Source organism: Rattus norvegicus, chromosome 10 (genome assembly GCF_036323735.1).
Source record: "Rattus norvegicus strain BN/NHsdMcwi chromosome 10, GRCr8, whole genome shotgun sequence".
In the NCBI taxonomy this organism is placed as follows: domain Eukaryota; kingdom Metazoa; phylum Chordata; class Mammalia; order Rodentia; family Muridae; genus Rattus; species Rattus norvegicus.
The window spans coordinates 79,401,409-79,427,093 of NC_086028.1; the positions used below are offsets into that span (position 1 = coordinate 79,401,409).

The 25,685-nt window shown below is 45.5% G+C and overlaps 1 protein-coding gene across 6 annotated transcripts; it reads right to left on the minus strand.

The window, feature by feature from the left end:
- Positions 1–2,530: 2,530 nt before the first annotated feature.
- Positions 2,531–25,212, minus strand: Nme1 (NME/NM23 nucleoside diphosphate kinase 1). 6 transcript variants are annotated; one of them, XM_039085157.2, is made up of 5 exons: positions 25,014–25,212; positions 9,530–9,659; positions 5,834–5,935; positions 3,512–3,624; positions 2,531–2,816 (listed from the first exon to the last, which is right to left on the minus strand). In XM_039085157.2, exons 2-5 carry the CDS (start codon positions 9,653–9,655, stop codon positions 2,699–2,701), a joined length of 459 nt encoding a protein of 152 aa, XP_038941085.1. In that variant the 5' UTR covers positions 9,656–9,659; positions 25,014–25,212; the 3' UTR covers positions 2,531–2,698.
- Between the last annotated feature and the right edge of the window lie 473 nt (positions 25,213–25,685).

Below are 25,685 nucleotides of genomic sequence, written 5' to 3' on the forward strand. Positions count from 1 at the left end.
AGCCGATCTGATTGATGTCTCTCATCTGCAAGGACAAGCCCTTATGGCCCTTATGTGCCATACCCACACGCAACACCAACACAAACACACACACACACACACACATACACACACACACCACCCCTACACATATGATAAAAACAAATCTTTAAGAAATATATACAAAAAGAGGAGCTGGAGTGAGTTTGACCATAAACTGGGTATGGTGGTACATCCTTGGCTACACTACAATTAAAGACCAGCCTGGACTACACGAAAGTAGGGAGGATTGAAAATTGAGCTCTGTGGTAAGGTCCACTTGTGTAGCCTTGGTCCAACCTCCAGTACTCCAGATTGTATATTCTCAGGAGCTAAGCCTGTCAACTTGCAAACATTCTTTACCTCCTGTCTTCTTGGCAAGCCACCAGCACCCTAGAGGTCCCCCCAGTACCCACATCTGCTTCATTTCCATGTCCAGTCCCCTCTCCGACCCCCAAAAAAAATCTTACAGTGCCTTGAGCACTCTGAACCAGCTGCTGCTGCTGCTGCTGCTCCCGACTGGCTTAGAGCTTGAGCCCCGAACATCCCAGTAAAGAGGTTTAGAGCATTGCCCAAAGCACTGAGAATTAGCCAGGTGGGTCAGAATGCCTAAAACCTCCTCCAGCTCCATTCTATCAGCCCCGGCTAAAGACCTGCTCAGACTGAACAGCTCTCTGCTCTCTGACCTATGTTTTGAGGTAATAGACCTCATCCCATCTCGGTTCGATTCTTGATTGGTGTCATAGAGAACACATAGAGAGCTTGCCAGTCCATACAGAGACACAGGGAACTGTCAAAGCAGAGTATAGCCTCTTGAAACCAGGGTTAGAGTCACTTGAAATCACAGTGTTTCTTGGGAATTTTAAAAAAAGAAAGAAATTCTAGGCCCAAGTGCCCAGTTCCTTCATACAGGCTACAGGTTTTACAGTGGGCACTTGGGCCTAGAATTTCTTTCTTTCCTTTTTTAAGTTCCCACTCATGACCAGAGATGGGATGAGGTCTACTGACCTCAAAACTCAGGGTATCACCATTGTGGCTCCAGCCCAACTGGTCACCTAACTACTCGGGTGGATAACAGCCCATCATACCTCACCATTGTCCGAAACCTCAACTAACAGCATCAGCCTGGCAATGACTGGCATTTGCCCTCACTCTGGGGCCATTTCCTCATTCTCCCTCTGAAGCACTGGCTCTCATATGCCCAGCTAGCTGGTTGGTTGCCTTTCGAGAGGATCTCGCTGCATAGCCCTGGCTGCACTGTACCAGTCTGACCTCAAGCTGCTGCAATCCTGAGTCTTCCTCCTAAATGCTAGGAATACATGCATGTGCCACCACACTCTCCATTTTGTTTTGGAGTTACCAAATGGCAATTGTCCTGAGAGTCTGCAAATTTCACCGAACTTACCTATCCAGTGAAGTCATTCAGCCCTTTGTTAGGTCACATGCCTGCCTACCCTATAGTGGGAGGACCCTTCATGGATGGCAGCTGAGGGTCCCAGGCCTACAGAAGACACAGGTTTTCTGATCTGACGGTAGCTACAACTTCTCATGATCCCTTTTTTTTTTTTTTTTTTTTTTTTGGTTGTTTTGTTTTTCAAGACAGGGTTTCTCTGTCTTTCCCTGGTTGTCCTGGAACTCACTCTGTAGACCAGGCTGGCCTCAAACTCAGAGAACTACCTACCCCTGCCTCCTGAGTGCTGGGATTAAAGACATGAGCCACCACCCAGCTTTTTGTTTTTTTAGGACATGTTCTTGTATAGCCCAGGCTGGCCTCAAACTTATAGCTGAGGACAACTTTGAACTTCTGATCCTACCTCCTGTGTGCTGGATTGCAGTAGTACCCTACTGTTATGTGGTGCTGGGGACAGAACCCAAGGCTTCATGTATGTTGGGAAAGACTCTCCCTTCCAACTAAGTTATATCCCCAACCCGGGTGGGAGGTGAGGGTGGGGGGATTGTTGTCTGTTTTTTTGAGCCAGGGTCTCACTATCTAGACTAGGCTGACCTTGAACTCACACAGACTTGAGTGCCTCTGCCTCCTGAGTGCTGGGATTAAAAGGCATGCTCCACTACACCCAGCTATTTTGATTTGTTTCGTTTGACAAGGTTTCACTATATAGTCCAAGCTGGCCTGGAACTCATAATCCTCCTGCCTCTGTCTCCTGAGTGTTGGAATTACAGACCTGGGCCAACAGGCTTCGGTTGGCATCTTTATTTCTGATGAATCCCTGCTCCTAGAACAGTTTTAACATCTTCACACATCCTCACAGAAACTGCTGTCTGACTGGATGCCAGGAGAGAACAGGATGCAGGGGATGGGAAGGGAAATAGGCAAAGAAACGCCTCCTCGTCCCAGGGCGCTGGCTCAAACCACAAGGACAATGAAAGGAATCTCTGTGTGCACGCGAGGCCAATATAAGTAATTTGCATAGCATTTACATTCTGTCCGCTTGGGTTACCCAGAAGCCTGAAGAGGAGGTAAGCAGGGCAGAGCAATACAGCAATACAAAAGTACAGACAAAACACTTTAATCTACCAGTGGCACTTAACACTGCACAGGGAGTCACAGCGCCCAGAGGCTTCTTCCAGTTCAGAGAAGTTCCAGAAAGATCTAGAGCTGCTGCTCCCCTGCCTGTGAGATCAAGGGTCAGTAGACAGAAAAAAAGCAGGGGCCCTGCTGTCACTCATAGATCCAGTTCTGCGCACAGCTCTTGTAGTCCACCAGCTCCTCAGGCTGAAACCACAAACTGATCTCCTTCTCCGCACTCTCCACAGAATCGCTGCCATGAATGATGTTCCTGGGTGGAGAGAGGGAATGGTGTTACCAAACGGGAAGAATGAACTTGCCCACAGCCCCTTGCACTCGGCTTTTGATAGCCGATGCTGGCCAGGCTCTCTGTTCAAGAAAGGCATAGCCACTGGGACCAAGCAAATATGGGGGACCCTCCCTCCAAGTCAGCTTCCACCTTCAGAGGCAAGAAGACAAAATTCATGTTTAAAAGTGACTGAAACCTGGTGCAGTGGCCAGTGCCTGTATTCCCAGCATTTGAGAGAGGGGTGGAGGTTGGGAGTATCAGGAATTCAAGAATAGCCTCAGCTACATAGCAATTTGGAGGCCAGCTAGCCTACTTGGGACATTGTCTCGAGGAAACAACTAAACTAAAGGCTGAAGAGACGGCTCAGTTTTAAGAGCACTGGCTGGTCCTCTAGAGAACCTGGGTTTAGTTCCCAGGATTCACACGGGGCTCACAACTATCTGTAACTCCAGTTCAGGGGACCCCAGTTCCTTGGGCACCAGTCATGAAAGTACACATCATGCAGGCAAACTATCCATACACATACAGAAAAGTGAAAAATAAAGATGAACTTTAAAGGCTAAAATAAAATGAATTGACCCGCAGATGATATCATGTTCATCTCTAGACTCAGAAGCCCAAATTCTTGTGGCAACTAGCTTAGATTTGGGAAAGGGGTGAAAAGCATCGATTCTTACCTGCCAACTTGAATGCAAAAGTCTCCTCGTATGGTCCCAGGCTTAGAGTCTGCGGGGTTGGTCTCTCCAAGCATCACCCGGCCTGTCTTCACAACATTCAGTCCCTCCCAGACCTCCAAGGACAACAGAAGACACAGTCAAGGAAGAAAAACTCTCTCAGTAGAAAACCTGGTAGCTGGTAATTCAAAACAAAAGGCTCTAGGACTCCCTCATTCAACTAGACAAACAGAATGCCTACTTATGCCAGTACTAAGGATGCTGGTCACCTGGCCCTACTCCTAAGATCAATTCAGATCCATCCAGGTGGCAGCCAGCAACCTTCTTAATGGCACTGAGGTTATCCCACCACCCCAGAGGTAGAGGCAGGTGGATCTCAGTAGGGCCAGCCTGATCTACATAGAGTATTCCAAGACACAGCCAGGGCTTCGTAGAAAGACCCTATGTTGGAAACCCCAAGATATCAGAGATGCCAGTGTCGTGGGATACCTGCCAAGGAACGCTGCACATGGGGTGTAGAACCAGCTCAAGACAGAAGTGTGTCCCAGTCAATACGGAAAGGAGCAGGAGATCAAAGCGCACGTTGGCATCAGACACGGCGATGCAGAGTGTGGAGTTTGTCCTGCTGGGTTTAGGTCTTGCTTTGGTTCAGGATTGCCTCACTTTCCTCCTTTTTGGAATGGCAATGTATGTTCTATGTCATGGTATGTGGAAAGGATGTGACATGCCTTTTCATTTTTATTTGACGGGTGACAGGAGGCCGCCTTGAGTCTCAGAAGAGACTCTGAACTTAGGACTTTGAAACACTGCTGATACTGATGGACTGTGGGGACTTTTGAAGTTGAACTGAATGCATTTTTGCATTAAGATTGGGCTACAGGTCTATGAGGCCAGAAAGTGAAATGTGGTAGTTCAAATAAAAATGGCCCTAAAGGCTTATACAGATTTGAATGCTTAAGCACCAGGGAGTGGCACTTCTTGAGAAGGATTAGTAGATATGGCCTTGTTGGAAGAAGTGTGTCACTTGGGGTGCGCTTTGAGTTTTAAAAGCCCAAGCCAGACCCAATGGCTCCCTTTTCCTGGGGCCTTCAGATCTGGATGTAGAACTCTCAATTTCTCCAGCACCATGTCTGCCTGCACACAGACGGGCTTGCCTGCCATGATGATAATGGACTAACCCACTGGAACTGTAGACAGCTCTAATGAGATGCTTTCCTTTATAAGAGCTGCCTTGGCCATGGTGTCTTTTCACAGTAAGAGGACAGTGACTAAGACTGACCCTGTCTCAAAAGACCAGAACAAATAAATAAAAAGCTAAGTCTGGTACCTCCCATACCTTCCCAGCCCTGGTAACATAACAGCAAACCCTGACATCATGTGCTCCCTGAGCACTTCTCACCCCATCCTCCTCTTACCATCCAATCCAACCTTCTTTCTGTACTTTAAAAAGCAAAGTTGTGTCTGGTGCGATGAGCCAATACACTCTCAGTGGAAGAATCAAAAGCTCCAGGGCAGTGTGGACTACCTGAGGCCAGCCTAAACTACATGCTAAATTTCAGGACACAAGGCTAGCCTACATATTAAGACCCTGTCTCAATAAATCATTTTTAGAAAGAAAGAATGAAAACAGATACCCATTTTGTCTCAAAACTGTATCTAAAGTATGTAGGAAGGGGCTTGACATAGAGATACCAAGCTCATTCTTGCTTAAGTCAGTGGTTCTCAACCTTCCTGATGCTGCAACCCTTTAAAATATAGTTTGCATGGGGTTGGGGATTTAGCTCAGTGGTAGAGCGCTTGCCTAGCAAGCGCAAGGCCCTGGGTTCGGTCCCCAGCTCCGAAAAAGAGAAAAAAAAAATATATATATATATAGTTTGCATATGGTGACCCCAACCATAAGATTATTTTTGTTGCTATTTCATAACTATAACTTTGCTACTATTATGAATCATAATGTAAATATCTATGTTTTCTAATCATCTTAGGCGACCCCTGTAAAAGGTCATTCGACCCCAAAGGGGTCTTGACCCACAGGTTAAGAATCAATCAATTAAATGATATTGAAATAAACCAAATCCCCTGTGTTCCATGGGAATTCAGCCAAGCCAGTCTCTCCTGATTTCTCCCAGTCCTGGGTCTCAGCTTGGCAGGCAAATGCACATTTTCTTTGGTGGATCAGACAGACAATTCTCATCCTAACTGGATATCCCATCAGCCTGTTTCCTCTACAATAAAGAGGACCTGGCACCCAAGCAGGAAATGCAACACTCACTCTGCTCTACTCCCAAATGAGTCACTCCATGGACATTGCACAGTCTCACTCACCATAGCAACCACCGGTCCTGAGTGCATGTACTTCACCAGGCCAGAAAAGAAGGGGCGGTCCTTCAGGTCAATGTAGTGCTCCTTGAGAAGATCCTCTGAAGCCTGTTACAGAACAGACAGTGAGAGCTGGCCCCAGGCCCCTAAGAACCAGAAGGCTGGTTTCTTCCCCATATCCCTCCCGCTGTTCGGAACATGAGCTCGCAGCTAGTTAGGTGATCAGATATAACCAGATTCATCTTCCACATGGGGAACAGTGACAGCCACAAAGCGATTCTGAATCTCTAATGCAGCAGGATAAAATAACTTAGAGCTGAACCCAGCCTGCTGAGCGTAGCACTGAACCTGCAATCCCAACACTGGAAGGCAAACACCGGATGTCCACAAGTGTTGAGACCAGCCTAGGCTACAGAGCCATACTCTATCGCTAAAAACAACCCACTGTAAGGAAGGAAAGGAGAGGAATGGTAGGGTGACTTTTTGTTCCCAGAAAGCAGTTCAATCAAAATATAAGATGGAAACAGGAAGACAGTCTCTGTATTAGACAAGTAGTAACTGAACCTGGCCATCTCCAAGGACATTTATTCAAAGGTTAAAGGTCCAATACAGTGACCGTATAATTTCCAGAGGTCCCTACCTATGAACTACCTAAAAGTACATGACATATAGCAACAAATAGTTTTCTAAAGAATGAATTAGGGGCTGGGGATTTAGCTCAGTGGTAGAGCGCTTACCTAGGAAGCGCAAGGCCCTGGGTTCGGTCCCCAGCTCCGAAAAAAAGAACCAAAAAAAAAAAAAAAAAAAAAAAATGAATTAGATCAGCTGCCCATCAAGAGGAACCAGGTCCAATTCCCAGCATCCACATGGCAGCTTACAACCATCTGTAACCAGTTCTGAGGGACCCAATGACTTCCACAGGCACCAGGTACAAAGTGGTACACAGACATGCATGCAGGCAAATGCATAAAATGTCTAAAATATTCATATACATAAAACTATTTTAAAGAGAATGAATCAGAGCAGGATGTGGTACTTTGTGCCTGTGATTGCAGCACTCTGGAGTCAGGAGCAAGAAGAGCATGAAATTCAAAGCCATCTCCGTCACATGGTGAATTTGAGGCTCACCTTGGCAACATAAGACCCTATCTCAGTGAGGAGGGTTGGGGGAGAAGGAGGAGGAACAGGGGAGAGAAGAGAAGGAGACATGAGATCCTCACATCGCAAGGCTGGTATGTGGGATGTGGTATGTCATCTCCCATATCCAGAGCAAACATTGTCATAGTTTGAACCTGGCTGGCTGGCATTCTCTTTGCCGCCACATCGGCACAGTCGTGCAAGGGCCTGCCCAGCAGTCCCCCTTAGATCTTACACGCCTGCACAACTACGTCAGGCAAAGCATGTTGCCACTTTAGGAGTACACGCTGGCTGCCAAAAAGCATATTTAGCCAGACAGTGGTGGCGTATGCCTTTAATCCCAATACTTGGAAGGCAGAGACAGGTAGATCTCTTTTGAGTTTGAGGCTAGCTTGGTCTACAGAGTGAATCCCAGAACAGCCAGGGATACAGACACAGAAACCCTGCCTGAAAGAAAAAAATCAAACGAAAGCACATGCTATCCTATCCTTCAGCCGCTGGTTGGTCATCACTTGCCAAATCAAACACACACAAAACAGGGATGCAGTCTGACCCTGCCTATTCTACTGCAGGGCAGGAAGAAGCACCAGCTAACACACACAGACTTGACTTTCCCTTCCCATGACTCCCAATTCTGTTAACGGACTCCAACAACCTTTAGCCTTCAAGACTGAGCACACTTTGTTGGGGTGGGGAAAGCTCGGGCTTCCCTTTGTTTCTCCAGCCCATTGTTGATGGAAGAGCCCATTAGACATGGCAGACACCTCTTCTCCCCTTCCTCACCAAACCTATATCCTCACCAGAAACATGAGGGTAAGCGAGAAAAATGTTCTTAGGCCAGAGAAACTCAAGTTACGATGCCGGCCGTTTCACTGTCTGTGTTACCAGACACACTATCTGACCTCCTTAAGCCTCAGGTTCCTCCTAGCAACCGTGAGGACAGGAGTAAGTACCTCTCAGAGCTGTCGTGAGAAATGGAGAAGAAAGCACGTACCCGCCATAGCCTACTGTGCTTGATGAACGACTGGATCACTTTGCTGCACCCCAGGACCCACGCAAGCCCACATCTGGCTCTCGCTATTCTATCACGTTCTCCCTTAGCATTAACAATAGTCTGCTCCTTACACTAAAACTCATGCAGCAAAACGGGGGCTGCAGAGACGGCTCAGGGGGCTGCTCTTGCAGAGGTCCCGAGTTTGGGTCCCAGCACCCACATCAGGTGTCTCACAACTTGCAACCCCAGTTCCTAGGGCTCTGATACCATTTTCTGATCACGTGCACCTATACATACATGGTGCACATTACAACAGACAGGCGCACCTACATATACATTAATATAAATTTTAATATTTTTTTTTTTTTTTGGAACTGAGGACCAAACCCAGGGCCTTGAGCTTGCTAGGCAAGCGCTCTACCACTGAGCTAAATCCCCAACCCCTAATTTTAATTTTTTTAAAGTTTCATGTATGAGTGTTCTGCTGCATGTACACCTGCAAGCCAGAAGAGGGCATCAGATCCCTTTATAGATAGTCATAAACCACTATGTGGTTGCTGGGAATTGAACTCAGGACCTCTGGAAGAGCACCTAATACTCTTAACCGCTGACTCATCTCTGCTGTCCCTAAGTATAAATTTTTAAAAAACCAACACTGCGTCTGAGCATGGTGGTATACCCCTTTAATCCCGGCACTCTGGAGGCAGAGGAAGAGGCAGAGGCAACACTCTGTGAGTTTGTGGCCAGCCTGGTCTACAAAGCAGGCTCCAAGCTAACCAGGGCTATACATAAAAACAACAGCAAAATAATAACAACAAATCACATTTAAAATGTACAAGGAACCAAAATTGTAGTATTTTAATGGGGAAAAAAAAAATCATCCCCCTAATACACTTGCACTGAGAATTAGAATTCACACTTCATGGATTTGTCTGACAAGGGCTCAGTCTTCGGCATTTACTGGAATACTGTCATCTGAGTGGGTGGCATGGACATAATCACAGAAAGTGATTGGATGATTAGGACCAGTTGTGCCATACAACTATGTATAGATTTCATAGGGATGTCAGAATTGCTTCCCTTCCCTCTGTTCTGTCAGAAGCACCCCACAAGCAAAACTGCAGATTTCTCCCCCAAAGCCCGACTTACCACGCCTGATTTACACGAGGCACTATCAGTCAGTAATTAGTAAAGCAAAGACCTTCTTCCCGACAACCTACTTCAAGGGTAAGGTGTAGGAGTTAGAAGGATAGTCTCTAAAATTATCTGTTTAGAAGGCTAAAGACCAAGAGCTCTAAAACACGCAGAGCTGAGTCAGAAATTACAGCTCTGCAGTAATATGAGGGACTTCATGCTGTTATGGAGGAAGAGAGACTATTTTTGAAAGCCCTAAATGACTTGGTTTGTTCCAAGACTCAGCCTGCATGCTTAGTCACTGAGAGGTTTTCAGGCTCCAAGACGCCCTACCATGGAGACGTCTAGACAGGAGACAAGGCAACCACGGAAGTTACTCTGCAGTGTTCCACTATGCCCTCCAAAGATTCAAAACAGGAAGAGTGAGGTCCACTCACCTGTATAAATTTCAAACCAACCAGGCGGAATCCCTTCTGCTCGAATCGCTTGATGATCTCTCCCACAAGCCCCCGCTGGACCCCATCAGGCTTGATGGCGATGAAGGTACGCTCGCTGTTGGCCATGGTCCTGGGGACAGGCAGGCAGGGAAGTGAGACAGGGCTGAAAAGATGTTCAGTGTGATCCTTTTCGAGCGGATTACTACCATAAAACTGGCTTTCATCTCTTACGCCTACCCTAAGTCTCTCTAGTAAAACCCCAATCCCTGCCCAGTTCATTCAGCCATGGATTAATATCCTGAAATGAGGAAGGGCTCAAAAACAGAAAATGTAATGTCTATTCCATTTGATTTAGTAAGGTCCCATTGCCCTTCTATTGTGCCCTTAACAGTGTGGTGGAACTTAGGAAGGAGATGTAAAACTAAGGCCTGCACACACCAAAAAGACAGCACTTTTTTCAGTGACACACATCAGGGGAACCGGCACTGGTGTGGCTTTCCCAGTCAAAGTTACATCTGGAACAAGACAGTCTGACCTACGACGTTCAAGCGTTTTAGAGAATAGGTCATGACAACCATCTTTGTTTTTTACAAAGAATGGAATTTCCCAGCCCTACGCAATTTGGGACACATCTTGGGATGTAATGAGAAAAACCAAGCCTGAGGAATCATGGCAGTAATTCCATCCCTAGGAAGGCTAAGGCAAAAAGGTAAAAAATTCCAGGCCAGCCTAGGCAACGTAAGACCCTGACTCAAAAAACAAACAAACAATGACTATGTTCTATTATAGATTGGGGAGGGGGACTCAGAAGACCCAAGGCCTTGGGAGCTATTGGCAATGAATGGTTGGGAGGTCATTTTCTTCATTGGTGTAGCCATGGGTAAACTGTCCATGCCACAGTAAATAACTCCTCTATCCATCAAACAAGCAACTCCAATTAAACTCAATCACATACACACACACACACACACACACACACACACACACACACACACACACGACAAAAATAGCAGACATGAAACTTCTTAGAAGGAATTCAGGCAAGATGAGGGGAGGTAAAATGACTAAATATATCACATACATATAATTGTCAGAAAATAAAAAGATAAAAATTTGAAAGTCCATTAAGAATAGCAAAATAGCAATTAACATTTATTAAACTATGTATTATGGGAAAAGGGCAATGATTACTGTGACTAACCAGTGAACTGTGGATTGTAAGAGAACCACAGCACAATACCTAACATGGGACATTATCCAGGAAGGAAGACTTTTGGAGAACATCCATTCCAGAATGTTCCATTTCCAGGGAACACTGTCTCACAAGATGAAAGGAGACTCCACCCTGAAAGACAATACCTCAGAGGATAGCAACCCCAGCCTGGATCTGTCTTTCTAAACTTGGGATAACCTCTAATTGTATACCTTAAGAATGAGGCCTGAGCCAGCTAGATGGCTCAGGGGATCATGAGTTGTACCACAAGCATAAGTTTGATCCCACGAACCCACTCCACAAAGTTATCTTCTGGTGTTCACATGTGAGCCAAGACATGCATGAACAAGCGCACACAAACAATAATAAATAACCTTTTAATGATCATTTTGTTGGTGTCTTCCTCCCCCTCCCGCCTCCCCTGTCTGTAACCTGTAACCTGCATAGTTGATCTAAGCCAATACACCCAGCTTTGATACTAAGTCACAGGGCCTCGCAGTCAATAGGAGCAAAGAGCATGCCTTAAGTGGCGATCACGCCTTCCAAAAAGAGAAAAGACAGAACCCACAGACTAGCTGGAGAATGTCTGAAGGAACGTGAAGCAAGCACTGATTACTCAGAAATGGCCTGCCATGCCACCAGAAACAACTAACAACTGATCTCTCTCTCTCTCTCTCTCTCTCTCTCTCTCTCTCTCTCTCTCTCTCTCTCTCTCCACACACACACACACACACACACACACACACACACATTCAACTCATTCATTTATTCATTCATTCAGCAAGCACCGCCGAAGTACCAGCTCTGTGCCCAACACCGGTCTGGAAAGAGAATAAGGCACAGCCCTGCCGTGCAGCTTGACAGGAACTGCAGCCACGGACAAAGGCGAGCCCACGTGGTGTGTCAAGCTGACAGGTCTGTACCTGTCCACAGCCTGCCATCTCCCGCAACACCTCTAGGAGAATGCACCCTTTATTTAACGCCCACCGCCCTCTCCACTCACCTAGACCCTCAACCTGTCTCCTTTCCCTCTCAGCACCCGAACCCCTCTCACCCCTTCTGACGCCCGGTCTTTAACTCTGGTGGCGACTGCCCGCACCGGAAATGCGCCCTGGCCTTACGTGGTTCCCTACAGCTGCAAGCTCGGAACTTTCATACAGTTCTGATTCAGGGGAGCCCTTTTGGCGGTACACCGCCGATCCCTGCTTCCTCTGGGGAGTAGGATGTCATTCTAGGGAGCACTCTCCCGGTGTCTAACTTCCGACACTGGGTGTGGTGTTTTGGGTCCCCACCCCCACCCACCCACTGGCTGGCGGCCATCTTTTGTTTCTCCCCTCCCGCCGTGTGACTCACTTCCTTCGTTCCCGAGAAAATTTGGTTTCCCGAGAGGTGGCGCTCACACTGCGTGAAGTCACAACCAGAGCTTCAGTAGCCGCGTCATTCCACCTTCCCTTCCTCTTGTCAAACAACAAATGTACTGAATACTATGTGCCTGACACCTAGGGTGGAAGCAGTGAGCTTACTTGGGGCTTACTGGTAAGGGTTAGAATTGAGGCAAACAATAAAAAGAAAATTGAGAGCGAATATACGGTGCAAGTGCTGTGAAGAAAGAAGAGCAGAGAAAAAAAAAAAAAATAAGGTTGGGAAATCTCTGCAGAAGTGATAATCAAATAGACCTACATGAAGGCAGGAAGCCTATTATTACCTGAGAGCCAAGAATTACAGTGAATACCTGATGCTTGGAAACGCAGAAGGAGGGTTTTCTATCATTATTATTATTATTGTTGTATTGTAGGGTCTCATTATGTAGTCCTGACTGTCCTGGAACTCACTATGTAGACCAGGCTGGCCATGGCCTCGCAGAGATTCCCTCTAGGATTAAAAGAGTGGGCAACCACATCTGGCATTGTTTATGTATTTGTTTATTTGTTAAGATGTGTTTATTTTATGTATGAGTGCTCTATCTGCATGGATAATTGCATGCCAGAAGAAAACGTCAGATCTGGTTACAGTTGGTTGCTGGGGATTGAACTCAGGACCTCTGGAAGAGCAGTCAGTGCTCTTAACCACTGAGCCATCTCTCCAACCCCTTATTATTTATTCAGGCGTACACGTGTATGTCTATGTATGAAGCAGTCAGGTTCCCCGGAGCCGGAGTTACAGTTGCGAGTGATCTGATGTGAGTGCTAGGAACGGAACTTGGGTTTTCTACAAGAACAGTGTGTGCTCTATCACCGCTGAACTAGCTCTCCAGCACACATGATTTTTTTGTTTGTTTGTTTGCTTGCTTTTTGTCTTTTGTTTTAATGGAGGGACTGGGGTGTTGGTCAATGAGAAGGGCCTCGCCTGGATGGATTCACAGCATTGGGAAGCCTGAAGCAAGAACATCAAGACTTACAGGCCACCTGGATGACATAGAGAGAGTATGTCTCCCACAAAACAAGCCCGTGGGAGCACAAGGTTGGCAGAACGGCTCTGTGATTTCGAGGCAAGCCTGGTCTCCATAGTGAATTCCAGGCTAGCCAGCACAACATAGTAAAAGCTTATCGCAAAAAAACAAAACAAACAGTCAAACACACACAGTCTAATCACAAAATGGGCAAAAGACAAGAATAGACATTTCATAGGTAGAATATATGTACAGATAATGGGGAAAGGAGGAAAGGAAGTCTATTGTTATAGCTCAGTGGGTAGAATTCTTGCTTAGCTTGCACAAAGCCTTGGGTTCAACCCCCAACATTACCTAGATTGGATACAGATTCACTATATTAACCAGGCCTGTAATCCAACACATCCAAAATCAAAAGTTCAAGATCATTCTTAGCCACACAGTGAGTTTGAGGTTGGCCTAGACTATTTGAGACTGATTCAAGAAGAAAAAAGGAAAAAAAAATACCAGACATGTAGCTCATACTTGTAATCCCAGAACCTTCAGGGCTGAAGAAAGGGTCACCTTGAATTCAAGCTCAGTGTTGCTTATACATGGGTTTCCAGACCAACACACGTGTGCACGCGTACACACACACACACACACACACACACACACACTTTTAATTTCATTAGCCATTAGAGAAATATGAATTAAATCCATGATGAGATATCAGTACAATTATAAAGAAGGTAAAGTAGAACATAGGAAATATTTTCAGCATTTGGGAAGCTAAATCAAGAGGGTTAAAACTGTAAGGGCAGCCTGAACTACAACAGCAAAAACTTGGCTTAAAGCTGGTTGTGGGGGTTGGGGATTTAGCTCAGTGGTAGAGCGTTTGCCTAGCAAGCACAAGGCCCTGGGTTCGGTCCCCAGCTCCGAAGGAAAAAAAAAAAGCTGGCTGTGATGGGGGCAGGAAGAGCTTGAAGTCATCCTAGGCTACTTAACAAATTTGAAGTCAGCTTGGGTTACATAACACCCTATCTTTAAAAGTAAATTCCCCACCCAAAAAGGAGGGGTCAGAATGATAGCACTAAATATTATTGATGAGGTGAAATAGGATCTAGATTCTTTTTCCTTAAGATTTATTTAGGAGTTGGGGATTTAGCTCAGTGGTAGAGCGCTTGCCTAGCAAGCACAAGGCCCTGGATTCGGTCCCTAGCTCCGGGAAAAAAAAAAAGATTTATTTATTTATTTATTCTATATAAGTACACCGTAGCTGTCTTCAGACACACCAGAAGAGGTCATCAGATCTCATTATAAATGGTTGTGTGCCGCCATGTGATTGCTGGGATTTGAACTCAGGACCTTTGGAAGAACAGTCAGTGCTCTTAACCACTGAGCCATCTCTCCAGCCCAGGATCTAGATTCTTAATTGGAATTTAAATTTTCTGACTGAAAAAAAATTTGCTTGCTGGTTGAGGATGCAGAACATTAGTAGAGCATATACAGAAAGAACCCTGAGCTCAATCTTAAACTGAAAAGAAAAAAATTGATCTGTACATGGGACTTGCCTGTAGTCCCAGGTCCTCTGGATGCTGACGCAAAAGAATCACTTTAGCTTAGGGCCAGCCTTGGAAACACAATGAGAAAAATAAAAGACTTATATTGTAGCAAAAATTCATTTACATAGCATTCTTTTGGTGTGGTGAATCAGATCTAGGGTGTCACAAATACTAAGTATCTATGCTACCACTAAGCTGCATATATCTTCAGCCTGTGTAAAACATTGTTAAATAACAAGAAATTGGGAATGAATGAGTGGTTATCAGGAGTTCCGGGTAGATACAGGGTACAAATATGTCTCCATAAAGAGATACTATAAGGAAATCCTGGAATAAATGATTCTGGGTTAGGGGATTGAGATATGGCGCCCAAGCTAACTCAGTCTCTTGGGGACTAGAACTTCCGGTATGAGTCACCATGCCTAGCCCATTTCAGAAAACATTAGTTGTTGCTTTTTGTTTGATTAGTTAGTTAGCTAGTTCATTGTTGGCTTTGTTTATTTGTGGTTTGTTTGGAAATGGCCTCCCTATGTAGATCAGGCTGGCCTCAAATGTACTATGTTACTGGTCTAGTTCTGTATCTTGAGTGTGATGGCAATTGCTCAAACGTACACATGTAACAAAGCTCTGAGAAATCATAAATGTATGACTTTAGGGGGGGACTGACAAGAGCTGAATTCATGTGGGTAACAAGGATGACGGTTTTCTGATTTGTGTTTGTTTTACTTAGCTCGGGACTTTTTTTTTTTTTTTTGGTTCTTTTTTTCGGAGCTGGGGACCGAACCCAGGGCCTTGCGCTTCCTAGGTAAGCGCTCTACCACTGAGCTAAATCCCCAGCCCCTAGCTCGGGACTTTTGTTTTCCTTGTTGTTGTGTGGAAGTATTTGTTCTATGTAGTACTTCATTCACTACGTAGCCCAAGCTGGCCTCCAATTTACAGCATTTCCTCCTTATCCCTGGCTAGCCTGGAACTCACTATGTGCACCAGGCTGGTCTTGAACTCAGAGATCTTCCTGCTTCTGCCTCCTGAGTTCTGGAATAATAGGCATGTGCCACCACTGCCTGACTTTAAGTTGCCTTTTTAAGGCTATTTGATCACAGTAACAGTAGCTAAAATTAATATACCCGGTCTGTCTTAGTTGCCTTATAAAAGAAAATATTTAATCTGGGGATCACTGTTGCAGAAGGTTAGTGTGGGAGCACGGCAGCACCCTGGAGCGCCTGGAGCAGCCACTGAGAGCTCACATCCTGATCTGCAAGAAAAAGGAAGAGAGGGGGAGATAACTGGGAATGGCATGTGCTTGTGAAACCTCAAAACCCACAGCTCCTCCAAGAAGACTACATCTCCTAACCCTTCCCAAATAGTTCCAACTGGGAACCAAGCATTCAAATATATAAACCTGGGAAGGGCCAATCTCACTCATACCACCACTTTGTCCCAAAAACAACCACAGAACAGCAGCAACAAAACAGAAAGGTGGGTCTGACAGAACAGCCCTTCAATCCCAGGAACTTGGCAGGCTGAGACAAAAGGATCACAAATCCAAGGGCGCCAGTGTTACAGAGTGACTTTACGCCAGCCCGGGGAATTCTGTGAGACACTGTTTCAAAATATAAAGCACATAGACAGCTCAGGATGTAAGCAAGCTCTGTAGCAGAGCATTCTGGCATGCAGGAGCCTCTGGGTTTAGTCACCAGGACAACAAATGGCTCTAACTTTTCTTCACAGTGTTTCATCTTGAAAACCTTTCCAGTAACATAAGCAGTATCCTAGCCAAATCTGAGTAGAGGTCCCTGAGGAGAGTGCCTCAGGCTGCTGCCCAGCCTGTGATGTCCCATCACACTCTGCCAGTGGCAGAAAAAAAAATTAGTTGAGACTAAAATAGTAGTCCAAATGACAAAGATGGCTTACAAACAGTGCTAACTGAAGAGCAAGGTATACTTGGTTTCAGAATATACATTTACATTGATGAGCCCAGGTCCGGGTGAGGGTTAAAATGTAGAACATGAGAGAAAGAAGGAATCAATGTGGCCTTCCTGGGGTTTTTGCCATCTTTGGAAAGGGGCTGTGCCTAATGGTGCACACCTGTAATCCCAGTACCAGAAGCAGGAGGATGGAGTTCAAGGTCGTCTTTAGCTACATAGTGGGTTCAAAGCTAATCTAGGATCCTTAAGAACTTGTCTCAAAAAAGAACAACAAAATAAAATCACCTTCTTGCTGGTTGGGGTGCACTTCCATTGGATCTGTATACAAAAAGGCCACGTGGGCATTCACTAAAACTCAGGTCTGTCATGAAGCCTGAGAGTCTGAGGTTTCCAGACCTGGTGGTCAGTATACTCTTTAAGGTCCTAGCAGAGCTGGGGTCTTGTTTTTTTTTTTTTTTAATCTTTGTGTGTGCTGGGGTAGCTGTTATTTTATATTTGCTTTTATTTTTAATTATTTAAAAATTTTAAATACATTTAGGGTGGAGGGATATGCACCTTGGTGTGCATGTAGAGACCAGAGGACAATTTGAAGGAGCCCATGTGATCCCTCTGTGTTGCACATTCTGGGTCAAACTGAGGTCAGAAGACTTGGCAAGAAGAGCTTTAACCTACTGAGCCATCTCACTGGCTTGTTATGTTTTTCCGCCAGGTTCTTTTGAAGTATTTAAGCTTTGTTAGAAGTTGGGAGATTCACTGGGCAGACGCTAAGGAGCCAGGATAAGAACCGGAAGGCCTCACGGCTTCCCGGAAGCATGCTAATTACATGACTCTCCCCCATCTTCCTTCCTAACCCTGCACAACCCACCTGGGCTTCCCCTGCAAATGTTCCATGGCCCAACTCAAAACACTCTAAGAATTTAAAGTTAAAAGAAAGTTTTATGGCCATGGTATTAGGGTTCTCTAAAGGAACAGAACTGATAGAATGACTGTGTAAGAGAATGTATTCGCATGATTTATTAGAATGGCTTACAGGCTCTGACCCCCCTACTGCGACTACCACTGTCTTGCTGACACAAGGACCATGACTCTGGTAGTTGTTCGGTCCAGGAGACTGGATGTCTCGGCTGGTCTTCTGTCTATTTTGGAATCAGAAGAAGGAGGTTTCATACTACCAAAGGAACACCTCTGCAGCAGGATAGATGATCTGGCCAGTGAGAGAAAAAGCTGGCAGGCAAAAAAGCAAACAACTTCCTTCTTCCATGTCTTTGTATGTGGGGTCGCCGCATCATAAATAATCAAAGTATGACATGTCAGATTTAGAGTGTGTCTTCCCACCTCAAGAGAGCCAATCAAGACAGTCCTTCACAGGCATGCCCAGCTGCTCCATTTCTATTTGATCCCAGATGTAGACAACAAAGATTAGCCACCACTGGCTCATTAACCTGTCCCCTGGTCAGAAGCCTTGGTCAGGGATTTCAGACTGACTTGAAACACCCAGCATGGAATTCACTGTCTCCACTGACCGACCACACAATTGGTGTGCCTTTCCTACATAACTCTTTTTACTGTTTTGTTTTGTGCTTTTGTGTCACTAAGAATCAAACCCAAGGCTTCATCTGTGCTAGGCAAGCAGTTTCCACTGTACTCTGTCCCCAACCCCCCCCCTTTTTTTTTTTTGGTTCTTTTTTTTTGGAGCTGGGGACCGAACCCAGGGCCTTGCGCTTCTAGGTAAGCGCTCTACCACTGAGCTAAATCCCCAGCCCCACCCAACCTCTTTTTACTTCTCTGTTTTTTCTTTTAAATTTTGAGACAGGGTCTCGCTAACATCGTCCAGGTTAGCCTAGAACATATTCTGCAGCTCACAGCTTACAAACCTCCTTCAGACTCCCAAGTGCTAGGACTTATAGTCACCTAAGTGTCTATATTAGTCAGGGTTCTCCAGAGCAGCACTTCTCAACCTACGGGTTACAAACTCGGGGTGGGGGGGTCCCACATATCAGATATTTACAGTACAACCCATAACAATAACAAAGTTATACTTGTGGAGTAGGAACAAAATAATATTGTGTCTGGGGGAGTCACCACCACATGAAGAACTGTATTAAAGGGTCGCAGCATATGGAAGGTTGAGGGCCACTGCTATAGAGGAACAGAACTTACAGAATAAACCTATAGATAGATAGATAGATAGATAGATAGATAGATAGATAGATAGATAGATAGATAATTAGACAGACAGACAGACAGACAGACAGACAGACAGACAGACAGACAGGAAGGGGGTGTATTAGAGTAGCTTATGGACTTGTTCCAGCTAGTCCAGCAATGGCTGTCTACCAACAGAAGCCTTAGCTGTCCGGTCCATGCAGCCAATATCTCAGGTGCTCTTCAGTTTACATCAGAATCCCAGAGAAGTAGGTTTTAATGCCAGTGAAAAGATGAATTTGCCAGTGGCTGGAGAGATGGCTCAGTGGTTAAGAGCACTGACTGTTCTTCCAGAGGTCCTGAGTTCAAATCCCAGCAACCACATGGTGGCTCACAACCATCTGTAACAGAATCTGATGCCCTCTTCTGGTGTGTCTGAAGACAGCTACAGTGTACTTACATGTAGTAAATAAATAAATCTTTAAAAAAAAATAAAAAAGAAAAGAAATGAAATTGCCAGGGAGAATGAGACCAAGCAGGCAAAGAGCAAGCTTCCTTCTTCTGTGTCCTTGATATAGGTTCCAGCAGAAATTGGAGCCCAGATTAAAAGTGGCTCTTCCCGGGCTGGAGAGATGGCTCAGCGGTTACGAGCACTGACTGCTCTTCCAGAGGTCCCGAGTTCTAATCCCAGCAACCACATGGTGGCTCACAACAATCTGTAATGAGATCAGATGCCCTCTTCTGGTGTGTCCGAAGACAGTGACTTATATATAATAAATAAATAAATCTTTAAAAAAAAAAAGTGGCTCTTCCCACTTCAAATGACTTAATTAAGAAAAAAAATCCCAGGGGTTGGGGATTTAGCTCAGTGGTAGTGCGCTTGCCTAGGAAGCGCAAGGCCCTGGGTTCGGTCCCCAGCTCCGGAAAAAAAAAAAGAACCAAAAAAAAAAAGAAAAAAGAAAAAAGAAAAAAAGAAAAAAAATCCCTCCCAGGCGTGGCCAGCCACTTGGGTTTTTTTTTTTTTTTTTTCTTTTCTTTTTTTCCGGAGCTGGGGACCGAACCCAGGGCCTTGCACTTGCTAGGCAAGTGCTCTACCACTGAGCTAAATCCCCAACCCCTACTTGGGTTTTAATTAGTCCAGATGTTGTTGATCTCACAACCAAGAACAGCCATCACACTAGCTAAACATGTTGTTTGAATACATTAAAATATAATAAAATAATAAAGGGAGCTTATTTACTGAACTTCATCAATGATATCAACTATTATCAAAGGGGCCAGTGAGTAAAGGTGCTGGTCACTAAGGCTGATGGCCTGAGTTTGATCAGAATTCACATATTGGAAAGAGAGTTATCCTCTGACCTTCACACGGGTGCCACCTCCCCCAATAAAGAACCATAAAAATTAAAAATAGAAAGAAGGAAAGAGTAGGCAGGTTTATGCCTGTGATCCCAACAACTTGGGAGACTAAGGTAGGGTATTAAGAGTTCAAGACCAGCCTCAGTTACATAGCAAGTTGCAGACAAGCCTAAAGTACATGACACATTGTCCCCCAAAGTAAAAAAAAAATTCAAAAAAATCAGATGTAACAACACACACTAGAAAATGAACCAATGAGGATTTTTTTCCCCATTCATTAACAGAGAAAAAGACCAAAAGACATGGCCCTGTTTGTTCATGTTTACACTGGTACCAGAAGAGCTGTGATTCAGACCTTCACCAGGTCAGCTAACATCTGGAGATCAGACAGAGAAGCTGGAATGAGAGAAGTCTACAGGAGACATCGGGCACCATCAATGATCGAAGTGTGACACGTCATAATTTCTGGATTCATACGGTCAGGGAACGTGTTTTTGAAGGATTCCTAGGGTACACTGACACTGATTCGCACCTGATTAGAACAGGGAGTCTTAGATGTGCACTTAAGGTAATGACGGTGCTTAAGAGCATGGGTGTGTTTTCAAAACATATAGGTGTGACTTATGGGTCTGTCACCACTTTAGGAATGTGGCCTTGGATGAGTTACTCAACATGCCTAAGTGTCAATTTCTAGAGTTGGTCAAGGAGGATAATAGCCCCTACATCGTAAGGTTGTTGTGTGGGTTATATAAAGTAACCTGAGTTATATAAAGTAACCCAGTGAAGATTTAACAGAGTGATACATGGCAGTAAGTGTCAGCCTTGGAAACTGACGATGCCATAGTGGTGGGAATAGGAGCCACTGAGGAGCTGGCTAGAGCATCGTGGTCTAGGGTGACGTCATCAGTGGACGGCTGAGGTAGAAAGTGTTCAGCCATGGGGCTGGAGAGATGGCTCACATGTCTGGAACACTAAAGCTGTGGGGAGCAGAGACAGAAGAATCTCTGAGGCCTTTTGGCCACCTGTCTAGCTCCAGGTTCAGTGAGGAAACCAATGCTCTGTTCTGCCCTCTACAGGTGCAGGTGTGCACCTGGAGAGAGAGAGAGAGAGAGAGAGAGAGAGAGAGAGAGAGAGAGAGAGAGAGAATTTTTGCAATTAAAGAGGATTTAGAAAAGATGCTAGGCCCAAGGGAGGACAGACATTTTGGAATTATTTACCTAAGGTGATCTATAGGACATTACTTTAAAAGGGATGTTAACCAGGTATCTCACTACTGAAGAAGCAGAAGGAGGACTGCCATGAGATCAAGGTTGTCCTGTCCCAAAGACAAGACTCAATACTTATGGTTCCTCCCAGCACTTCTTACTCTAACCCCTAACCTAGGCCTCTCCAGCCCAGGGGGCTGGGCTCCTCTCCCATTTCCTCTTCTCCCCTCCCCTTTCTCTCCTCCCCTCCCCCCAAGCTTCTGAATAGACAATCCCACATAAATCAGCTATTTTGGCCATGTGCTTTCTCTGCTCTTGGCTCCACCCTTGGTTCTCTTGACTTCTTGGTCCTCCAGAAGGACCAAGACCTCCTCTCAGTCTGCTTGCCTTCTCTTCTCTTCCTCTTTTGCTCTCCCCATCTCTCTCTCCTCTCACAACCTGGTCTCTGTTCTGGTCATGTTTGGTCTGGACCCTTCCAGATGCCTCTGGCTGAACTCTCCCACATATCTACAATGAAACCCTCCTCCACCATACTAGGAAACATCATGTAATCATTGTCACTCATAGGTCAAGCTGGGCAATGAATCAAGATTAGTAGGACCTTGTCTCAAAAATAAGGGTGGAGAAGAGGAGAAGGGAGAGGGAATGGGAGGAGTGACTGTGTGAAGGGGCCAGGAAGAGGAGCAGCAATCCAGATATAAAGTGAACAAATAAATAAATTTTAAAAAATAAAGTAGATTTTTTTAATATAAAAAGGAGGAGGGGATATATATGCAAATTACCATTCATTTGGTGTGTTTTTGTTGTGAAGGAAGTGGTGTTTTCATGTTTTGAGGCAGGATCTTGCTTTGTAGCCCAGGCTAACCTCAACCTCAAGTTCATCTTCCTGCTCCGGCCTTTGGAGCGTTAGAATTAATAGCTTGTGCTACCACATCTAGCTTAGCCTGTATTAAAGTTGTACTATTCCAAACACAAAATATCTTGTTTTACTTTGTTTTGTGTTTGTTTTTGAGACAAGTTCTCAAGCTTATGTTGAGCTGAGACTGATCTCACACCCCCATTCTTCGCCTACCTCCTAGGTGCCGGGGTTCCCTGTGTGCACCACGATGCCTATCTAGCTACTCCACTTGTATTAGCTAATTTAATCACACAACTGCATGGCCTACTTATTACCACTGAGCATGGCTCATTCGGGGTCCGCTGTCCGAGCACGTGGGACGTCTGGAGTTTCATCACCAGCACCGCAAAAACAGGAACAATAACAACGGAAAACCGATGTCCTTGCTTTTCAGGGGAGGAAACCTAAAACCTCCCGTGACTCAGGAGGGAAGAATTACTGGGTCACATTAGTTACCTGGAAGAAGCAGGACCAGTGTCAAGCCCTGCACTGCTAGATCCTGGGCCCTTAACCTCTTGTGGGTTGCTTCATAGTTACACAAGACTTCGCTCCATTCTGGAGAAGGTCACCGTGGTGTGCAAATAAATCATAAGGGGACAATGAGAAGATGGCATGATTGTTTTTAAATGCAATTTGAGGCAAACAATTCAGCTAGCTGTAACGCTGTCCTGAGAATGGAATTGATCCAGGCCACGGAGGTCTGGTTATTAATGATTTAAAGAATTAGAGCAAGTAATATATTATAACCATGCACGAGAAAAGTACTCCGGGAGGCAGGACAGAGACAGGACATTTATAATACTAATTGAGAATGAGCCCCTGGGGGACATTCACTGCCAGTAATCAAGAATAAAGTATGAACCTGCCTACCTTTGACTCCAGGAGCAAAACTACAAATCACACAGCAGGATCTGTTAGTGAAGGGGATGGTCTGAGCTTCAAGTAGTTCATCTGCCTTTGCCTCCTTGCTTCCTCAGCACGCCCCCACCCCACCCCTATCTCTCCGAAAGACAGAGGCAGATAGCTTTGGGAAGACTCTGCACTACATGCTGATTGGAGGAAGAAGTGAGAGACTGGAACTGTTTTTTATACAGTCTACTGCAAAAACCATAGGAAGCAGGGACTCCTTTCCTTCCTTCTTCCCTCCCTTCCCTCCCTCCCTCCCTCCCTCCCTCCCTTCCTTCCTTCCTTCCTTCCTTCCTTCCTTCCTTCCTTCTTCCTCCTTCCTCCCTTTCCTAACCCTGGATGACTTGGTTCTCGGTTTGTAACCCAGGCTGACCTTGAACTCACAACAATCCTCCTCTCTTAGCCTATAGAGACCGAGACCTGCGTATGAATCCCTTTTAGGCCTGTTTGGGGTCTTTGAGGTAGTCCTGCTAAGAAACTCTTGCTAGCCTAGAACTCACAGTAACCCTCCCACCTTAACCTCCAGAGTATTGGTATTGTACATATACCACTATGCCTGGCTTGTGGACACGACTCTTAATCCTGTTTTTACACAGAGAGAAAGCAAGATGTATGAAGGTTAAATAATTTCCCCAGATATCTCAAGTGTCTAGTCTTCTCCAGAAGACAGTGGTGTGTGTGTGTGTGTGTGTGTGTGTGAGAGAGAGAGAGAGAGAGAGAGAGAGAGAGAGAGAGAGAGACAGAGACAGAGAGAGACAGAGAGAGACAGAGAGAGACAGAGAGAGACAGAGAGAGACAGAGAGAGCAGAGACAGAGACAGAGAGAGAGAGAGATTGATTTGAAGCAGACTCGTGTATTCCTGGCTGGCCTTGAATGCATTATGTAGCTCAGGCTGACCTTGAACTCTGATCCTCTTGCTTCACTGGGATTACAGGTGTACATCAATACACAATTTTATTTCCATTTTCCAAGCATAGACTCATCACAGCCTCTAGCAAACCTATGAGCTTTTGGCTTGTAACAGTCTCTATACTTGCCCTGGCCTCGGTATTGGCTTTCAGGTTAAGACTCTCTGGGGAAAAGGATTATCCGGATGAAGAGGCTCAACATTCATGACTTGGTATTCATTTCCTTCTTGCTTTCATGTGGTTTAACTCTCTAGGACGCCCACTGGAGTCTGTAAATTTTTGTCTTCCTCAAGGGCAATTCTAGAGCGGGTTTAACTCTTCCTCCTATTAGCCTGTCTAGTATAGAGGTTCAATGACATGTGATCTGTTATTTCTGGAAAACCATATCTCTATAGTACCTTTTGTATTTGCCATGTTGGGTGAGGTTACATAGCAACAACAAAAAAGAAATCCCAGTGTCTGTGACTAAATAAAACCAAACTCTTTCACTCATCTTGAGCCTGCTTCAGGGCCAGCACCTTTCTCCCTACAGTGACCCTGGGAGCCTGGCTATTCCAATATATAGCAATGGCTTTACTGCATCAGTACAAGAAATAGCACACTATGGGTATCGAAAACAAGTCGCAGGGTAGTTCTGATAGATTTGGCCTGGAGGTGACACTCATCAATTCTTTCCAGCCCACCAACCAAAGCAAGTCAAGTGCTCCTGTTAAAGAGAGGAAAGTAAGAAATATTGCAACCCATGGCCTTCTGGGAGCTGGACCATTCAGCATTCACATAATAAATCACGCAGTCTCCTCTCCCAGGCTAGTTGCAAACCATCCACTTCTACACAACCTTGTAGCTCTAAAGCCACTAGTCACTGCTTTGTCCCTTTTCTTCTTCCGTCCCTCTTCCCCCCATGCTTGCCTCCCGTCAAACGACCAGTGCTCTTCCTGTGCATTCTCCACACCTTCAGTGTTTCCTGACTCTTTCTCCCCAAGTTTCCTTACCCATCCAGTTTTCCAGGAGCTACTCAGCTGAGAGTGGTCTGGGAAGAGCCTCCTGATTTCCTGTGATAGGAGGAGTTGGTGAGAGCAAGACCACTCTTTCTTGAGAAGCAGATGAGGAAAGGGAGACATGGGAAACACAGAAGGCATGAAAACAGGTTGCAGTACTCCTCTGGGAGTTGGGTCCTTCTCACACTCCAGGACATAGTTATATAAACAGTAGATACAAAGACCTCTCTGGGGACACTGCCCAGAAGGTCTGAATGGCCTGAGCTGACTAATTCGGCTGCCATCTGGGGCTAGATCCGGCACTTTGAGTCAGTCCACTGCAACATCTCCTCTATCTACGAGCTGCTGGAGCAAGTGGAGGAGCTGGTCCTGAGGAACAAGATGGCATTGCTGAACAGGGCCAGCCCCTAGCATGAGCTCCAGCAGCTGTAGCCTAGGCTGCTTGCTCTGCTAAAAGATGGAGAGCACAGGGTAGTGGTGCTGCCTGTAGGCTACAAGCAAAATGGTCAAACCTGGCTAACCTCAAAGTGACAGACATTGAGGGTGGGGAGATATGCAGCAATCTGTAGCTGGCAAAGAACCTGCTTCCAGTTCATGGGACACTCTGACCAACTCTGGCTAGGATATCCAAAATGAGTCTCGATGATGCTCCAATAATGATGGTGT

Coding starts and splice junctions, on each gene's coding strand:
- Nme1 (XM_039085157.2), bottom strand. CDS start 9,655: ATGGCCAACAGCGAGCGTACCTTCATCGCCATCAAGCCTGATGGGGTC. Junction 3,625..5,833: donor CAGGACCGGTGGTTGCTATG/GTGAGTGAGACT, acceptor TTGTCCTTGGAG/GTCTGGGAGGGACTGAATGT. Junction 2,817..3,511: donor TTTTGCATTCAAGTTGGCAG/GTAAGAATCGAT, acceptor CTCTCCACCCAG/GAACATCATTCATGGCAGCG.